General features: G+C 36.0%; 1 protein-coding gene across 1 annotated transcript; it reads left to right on the top strand.

Moving 5' to 3' along the window:
* The first annotated feature begins 310 nt into the window (after positions 1-310).
* On the top strand, positions 311-6199 carry LOC149807874 (hippocalcin-like protein 1). Its single transcript, XM_089947894.1, has 2 exons — positions 311-850; positions 4708-6199. Exons 1-2 carry the CDS (start codon positions 455-457, stop codon positions 4924-4926), a joined length of 615 nt encoding a protein of 204 aa, XP_089804020.1. The 5' UTR covers positions 311-454; the 3' UTR covers positions 4927-6199.
* The last annotated feature ends 953 nt before the right edge of the window (positions 6200-7152 follow it).

Genomic DNA, 7152 nt, shown 5'->3' with positions numbered 1-7152 from the left:
ATTTACCGTACATACTTTGAAAAATCATTTTTTTAAATAAAGAATATTCACTATACTTTTAGGATTTAATATATTCCAAACTCATGACCAAAATCATTTTAAGTAATGCGCGAGAAAGTTCAGAATATATGTTAAAGTGAATTCTGCTCAAACCTCGCAGTACGTGAGACTTTCAAGACAGATATGTTGTGCATACACTTTTTGTTGGGAGGAAGGTTGGTATTTGAGACACTAGAAACCACGTGCAAAATTGGCAAGGGATAGTTAGTTAATAAGTGGCCAAAACCGGTTTTGGCTGGTTAAGCAATCACAAGGTACGTCTACAGCTATTTTAAATCAGTTTTATCAACCTTCTATTTACACAGTGTACATGTGATATTACGCTAGTCTAAGTAAAATTAACACCGTCAAGGCCAGTGAATTTAAAATAATTTCTGTTCCAAAAAGAAAACTAATGGGTATATATTCATCGAGGGCTAGAAAAGCAAAACATAAAAAAATACGGAAGTTGATGCATCGTATTGGAGGGAAAGTGACCGACGAAGCCATTCAGGAATGGCGCGAAACATACAAGAGTCATTTAAAATCGGGTTCATCAGCGATGACTAGAGACGATTTTCACAGGGTATTCACGCAGTACTATAACGGCGACTCCAGGGCATTTTCTGACCATATTTTCCGATCGTTTGACGTCAATCGTGACGGGTACGTGGATTTCAAGGAGTTTTTGGTTGGGCTGTACGTATCCGGATGCAAAGACCCCAGAAGGAAACAGGGTTGGGCATTTCGAGTTTATGACGTTGATGGAAATGGCAAAATTGGCAAAGTAGAGATGACCAGTGTAATTAATGTAAGTACTGAATCTCTCTCTTTCTTTCTCTCTCTCTCTCTCTCAAAGCAAGTCATGCGAAGATTTTTGTGGATATGTTTCTTGTTGTACAAAGACTGTGAAGTTGCCAACGTAGACCGATTTTTTCCGACTCTGCTCACTGGAAATCCCTAAAAGGATTTTATCTTGTATTTTTAAATTTGGATTGTTGATCCATCCTCGTGCGAATGCCTTTGCGGGGTTTTAATAGATCATTTAAAGAGGAAGATTTAGTTCGAGTTTCCTTATTTCTGAATAGCTGTCTTGAAGGTATTTTATGATGTTTGGCTTCCATAAGTAATCTCCCCCATTGTGGTTTCATTTTAGCTAAAGTATTACATACTCATATCTTTATCGGCCCTAGTACATTGCATCAGAAAGAAACCCATTATTATATCTAAAAATAGCACCGATTCACTTTTTTCAGGCCTGAAGTGTGTTCGTATCTAAAAATAGCATAGATTTACTATTTCCAAAATATGGCTATCAGCGGTTTTCTCTTCAGCAACGGGTGAATTTCACACAACTCCAAAATATGTTAATACCTTCCAATAGAGAAAATTTAAGATAGTGAGGCATCTTGAAAGTGAAATTTAAAAAAAAAAAGAAAGGAAAACGACCCATTTTTTTTTATGTGCGGCCAGTCGTCGATGATGTTAACGTATGCCCCAAATTTGATTTACTGCAAAATAATAAAGCCTGTTGTAATGTTCGTTTTTTACAATTCTAAGTGTTATTGTCTCTGAAAACACCTTAATTTCTACACAACACTTGCCCAGAATGGCACAAGGATGACTTTCAAAACATTTTTAGTGGCACCTAGTATTCATCAAAATCGATAATAAAGCACCCTAACAGTTAATGAATATAAAGTTCACTGTTATTTCTATGGAAACAATCTAGCAACTAAAACATTGTGAAATAGCATTTTTTTTGTCGATTTTGGCCTGAAACGTGAACGACTTTTTTCCTTGCCACCAGTGACATAGTCCGTAAGCAGCCATGTTGGCAATATGTTTTCTGGTTTGGATAACAAGAATGACTCACTTAATTCAAAACTCGGTACCAGGCAAGGCGCGCGAGTTCAAATTTTACAGAGGTGTCAGGTGTTACTTTTCAAAGCATGGATGTGTCGACTGCGTATTTAGTAGATTAAAGATATCAAATTCAACTTGGACCCTTCGTCAATCCTTTGCTCACCTCAAAATGCTCGATAACATTAGAACAAGGCCAGATACGCGATATTTGACGTTTTCTCTTTTGCATAAATGCCATAATTTAATGCAAAAAGTGGTAATGTCACTGCAAACAGTGCTGCAAAAAAGACATTGGAAGCCTGGCCAATTTTTATTTTTTATAAGTTGTTAGGTGTTATTCCTTCATTGCTTGAGCGTAGCTACATTATGGATATTTTGTTATTTATGTTGGACTAATTTGAATGTTGGCAATGAAAGCTCGCATCAAAAACGTCAAAGTTATTATTGGATGACATAGTTAATTTTTTCTCTACATTCCAACTTGTATTGCTAAATCCCGAATTGAAAGCACCCGTATTAAATGTACCATAAACCGCCAGAATTTGTCATCCAGACATTCTAAATTCAGAATACCTAGGCTAGTATTTTCAGCGAGTCAAATATATGCCTCGGTTGTATGTTATCGCAGTAATTTACAGAAAAAATCGTGCATTTTGTTCGCCAGAAATTTCTTCAAGAGAAAGAAATCTTAATCTATTCGGACCACCTCAGCTGTTTCTAAGTATTGAGTGGTCGTAGGATTGACTGAGAAGTTAAGATTTAAAACCATTCGCATCTTCTGGATCTATCGTTGTTTCGTAAATAACCGAGGTGGTACGAAGGCTTCATTCAAATGTGCTATGCAAGAGTGACTTAAGTTGCGAATGGCAAGACCGCAGTCTTATCATTGGACTTTTCCTTCAAGTAGAGATAGAAATCTCAGATGTAATTCGTTGGCAATGAGAATTGTATTCTGAACTACTTTCGATCACAATGAACAAGATGGAGGCGGAAGAAGACAAACACACTATCGGAACATTCTCGGTCTTTGCTGTCGTAATATGTGGTGCAGTGCGCCAGAGGCGAACCAACGAACATGTTAAAATTATATTTATTCATACAACTACTTCCTATGTTATTACAAAACCTGACGGAATTGGCCAAGCCATGTTCCGATCGGGCTAGACCGGTCACTTTGACAAGTGATCATATTAAACAGTAGCATTATAGATATATGTCCTATGCATGTCTAGTAGCATTTTAAATATAATGGGTTTATTCGGTCAAACTGTTTTGCACTAGTTCGCAAGAACAGAAATACGTCAACAACATAACAATATGAAAATCTCCAGCGTAGAAACAAAGTGGATTTTGTACCAGTCATTTGAAAGAGAAACCGTAACTCATTAAAAATACATGACAGGTCGCGTTGCGTCATATAACATTTTAATCACATTTGCAGTGTTTGGGTTAAGCTGGTTTAATGGACCGTAGTGGAATGTCTAGAGTTGTTTTGGCGACATGTGGCATGACAAGTTTCCTTTGTACTGTTTACTAATGACTGACCACTGTTTTGACCAACGTGCGAATAGAGATCACCCTCGGTTCGATGGAATGACACGGGCCTGAACTATTGAGCCGCACTTTATGAACTAAACCAAGAATGCAGCCAGGAGAATGCCTCTAATGTTGAGCATGTAAAACAGTGTAATTTTATATTGATATATTTAAAAAAGAGTTTGAAATGGAAACTATGAAATAAGGCTTGCATGGTTTAACCAGAGTTTGTGTTTCTAGCACTGCGCCTAATGTGCCTGTTTCAACCCCAAGTTATTGCAACAGAAACCCAACTTGTGTGAGGCACAAAACAGTACAGTTAGATAAAACATGACCTGATGAGCTTATTGGACGGCCTCTTCTTAGTTCATTAGTACAAATTTTTGTTATCGTTACTCGTCCTCACCTACTTGAAGGATTGCCATGAAACTTTACACGCACATTTATTCCATAATCTGTTTGGACTTAAATGCAAACAGTGTCGCTCAGACATCCAGTATTGTCGCCACAGCGGCCATCTTGAAGATATTGATATCGCTACTCCTTTGAAATGGATGGTCATGTCAGCATGGAGTTGTTTCTAATTGTGTTTTAAATGAAAATGATGCCGATCTGACGTTCAGTATGACCGCAGTCTTGAAATGTTATAATGCTTTTTCTGAATGTACGGTCATATTCACGAGCGGGGAAGGGGAGTGGCACCAAAATACTTTGACTACATGGTCCCAGAAGAAAATGGTGACATCTTGCATCCATTATGGCCTTCACAACCTAAAATAAAATTATTTTGCTATTGGCTAAATTATCAAAGCTGATATCAAGACCCTGCAGTTAAAAAAAAAATAGTCCTAGAAATTCATTTTGGTCAGTACGGAACTATTTATTCTTCAGACTGAATGTTTCCGATTGTTTTATTTTCGAGCCACGGGAATGAATATTTGGATTAGATGCTTTGATGTTGAAATAAATTACAAATTCATTTTCAAAAGCCATTTACATGTAGCTCACTTTTATTCGTCTGTCAGAGATTGTTTTTACTTTTCAACTGATGTGTTGGGTGGCTAAAGAGGTGCATTTTTTAAAGATAAAAATTGGATATTTCTTCATTGCTTTTAGTGTATGATTTTTTTTTCTTCTTGTTTAGTCTTAGTAATAGGACGAGTCAACAAAATTGTATCTAGCTTGCACACAAGCTTGGAAAGTTTGTTTTTCAAACTTTTGAAACATTTTATATTTCTTGTTATTTTAGTTTTTTATTTTGCTTAGGCGATCCTTAGACTGACTTCCCAAAGATATATCAGAGTGAACCCTGCAAAGCTCGTGGATGAATTCTTCTCGGAAGCAGACAAAAGCCCCGCTGGTCTCTTGGATCTAGAAAAATTCATGCATGCCTGTCAGAAGATGCCAGTAATGGTGGACATCTTGCAGTGTGATCCATCTGCACGTGCCGTCAAAAGAACTTTCTTTTCAAGGACTCGTTTTTAGTACATAGCATGGTCTAGTCGTGCATTTAAACATAATGCACTCAGATTTAGTGTATTTTATTTTGTGAAGAGAAAAAAAAAACAACACAAGTACAGAGTACAAGTCTAGTGCAGTCCTAAATAAGGATTTAGTAGCCATGCATTCGATTTTTGTCGCATGCTGCACCAGAACTTCTAGTTGTAAAAAACTTGGGTTCATTTTTCCTATAAAAAAAATATAAAGGACCTTCAGTATTTTAAAACAATCTTGAATTTTATCCATGGCATGCATTAGCTTCAACCAAGTCACGTTTCACAAAAATGAACCGAATGAAGAAGGATCATTACAGAATTATTGGTGGTGATATGTATTGAAATGTATAAAAAAAATTGTTCGAATGTTCGTCCGCCAAAAGATTTCCAATTGGAGAAGGATCACTCGCATGGGATAGAGACGAGGATATTCCACATGCATGTTTGGAGGAAAGAAGCAACAACTCTGCATATTTTTCAGCTGTTTAGAGGGGAACTCGTACTCTGATGTTACATTTCCCCCTTGTATTGAACAACAAATACTCAAGGGCAGTTACCACCATCACCCCCAAAGAAAAATGGCTTCAGTGTAGTGTTTCCTCAAGGGAGAAAGTACCGTTGTGATTTATGTCCCAAGGGATAAAAGCTGTGCCAGGGAAAAACGGCTGTTTAACATCATTCGAACTAAAATGTGCAAATTCACTGTCATTCACTTTTGTGTTTCCATGGGTTTGGATGCTTGCATAAGAAAAATGATGCAGCATATTAATTGATAAAGAAGCATGAAATGTAAAGATAAACATTTGTGCAATTTGTTGTAGTGTGCAAAAAGTGATCGCATATCGTAAAGATGAATCCATGACTTTCATTGTATAAAGGTGCTGGCATCTCGTATAATGTGCTATCTTAACTGAGTACGTTAAATTATGTCTTTGGTTTTATGTTCTTAAAGTTTTTTAAAAAAGAACTGTGATATCAATTACTCAGGAAAGGGACACTTTTGTCGTCAAGTAGTGTACAAGTCTATTGAAAAATTTAGGGGTACGATGTACAACAAGACATTTTATTTCCTGTTTATGGACTGTAGTTTTCAAAATAACAGCTGTTTTGTTGTTTTTGGTATAGATTTGTTATTTTTATTAATACCAGTACAAATGTAATTATATATCAAAAACTAGTCAATATGTGTGATAATTGTTGAATCATTTTTCATCGACGCAGATTTTTAGTTTTACAATAAAATATTTATAATATGTGTCTAATGATGTATATAGATCTGTCTCTCTTCCTACAGACCAACGTTTCCCTGGCGTCAAGGTCCTCACGCAACATGCACAAACAAGTCGTATGTGTTTGGAACACTGAAGGCTTTTATAAACATAAATATCAGTCTAATTTTCTTTCGTTTATCATAAGATTTTTACATCTGCACATTTTATGAAAATTGGGAAGTCATTTTGGCGGTTTCTTAGAAGGGTACTTTACATTTAATAAAATTAGGAAGAAAACGTTCGGCAGATACTAGGTGTGACTGTATTTGTGAAGTCAAAATTAAAAGAAAATATGTGTAAAAAATTTACATAGAACTAGAGAACTCTGTCTCAACTATAAAGGAGTCCATTTAGGTTTAGGTAAAGATTTGGTACTTTGTTTTGCATATTTAACACAAAAAGGGTCTCCGATTCGATTGACACTGAAGAGAATGTGATCGAATTATTTGAAGAAAGAGGTTTGTCAGAAATAGTAACTTCCTATCCTGATGCTTTCCTCGATTTGGCTGGGGACAGCAGAACTGGTAACCTTAAAGATTATTTAGAAAATTAGATTGCTGATTGTATGTAAGGACAAAATGCTATCTGTGAACCAGAAAAGTTTTATATGGAAAGAAAATCGAAAGATTGTGTGTATAAGATCGAAAGGAAAAATTCACGTGTATTACTAATGATGGGGCTTGTGAAGTTGACAGTATAGTTACTTCACATAATGTTCAGATTTCAAAATCGGCTTTGTGAGTGAATCTTTTCACTTCCCTATTATATATGAGTTCACTTATCCACTTTCCAACATTAGAACCATGCATATATCGGAAGAAAGGCATACTAGTCAAAGTTTTAACAGGTACAGATGGAATGAAAGAAAGACTAAAGAATTAATTCATTCCAACGTGAATTTTCTGAATTTCAATAGTTTTAATAGTTTGTCTTGTGGGATGAGG

Source organism: Sinohyriopsis cumingii, chromosome 1 (genome assembly GCF_028554795.1).
Source record: "Sinohyriopsis cumingii isolate HCF-2022 chromosome 1, ASM2855479v2, whole genome shotgun sequence".
NCBI classification, from domain to species: Eukaryota; Metazoa; Mollusca; class Bivalvia; order Unionida; family Unionidae; genus Sinohyriopsis; species Sinohyriopsis cumingii.
The sequence above is the reverse complement of the archived record's forward strand: the minus strand, read 5'-3'. Positions and strand labels throughout refer to the sequence as shown.

What these genes read in the sequence shown, in the direction of transcription:
- LOC149807874 (XM_089947894.1), top strand. Translation starts at nt 455, where the DNA reads ATGGGTATATATTCATCGAGGGCTAGAAAAGCAAAACATAAAAAAATA. An exon ending in AGATGACCAGTGTAATTAAT is followed by an intron (nt 851 to 4,707) that starts GTAAGTACTGAA and finishes TATTTTGCTTAG; the next exon opens with GCGATCCTTAGACTGACTTC.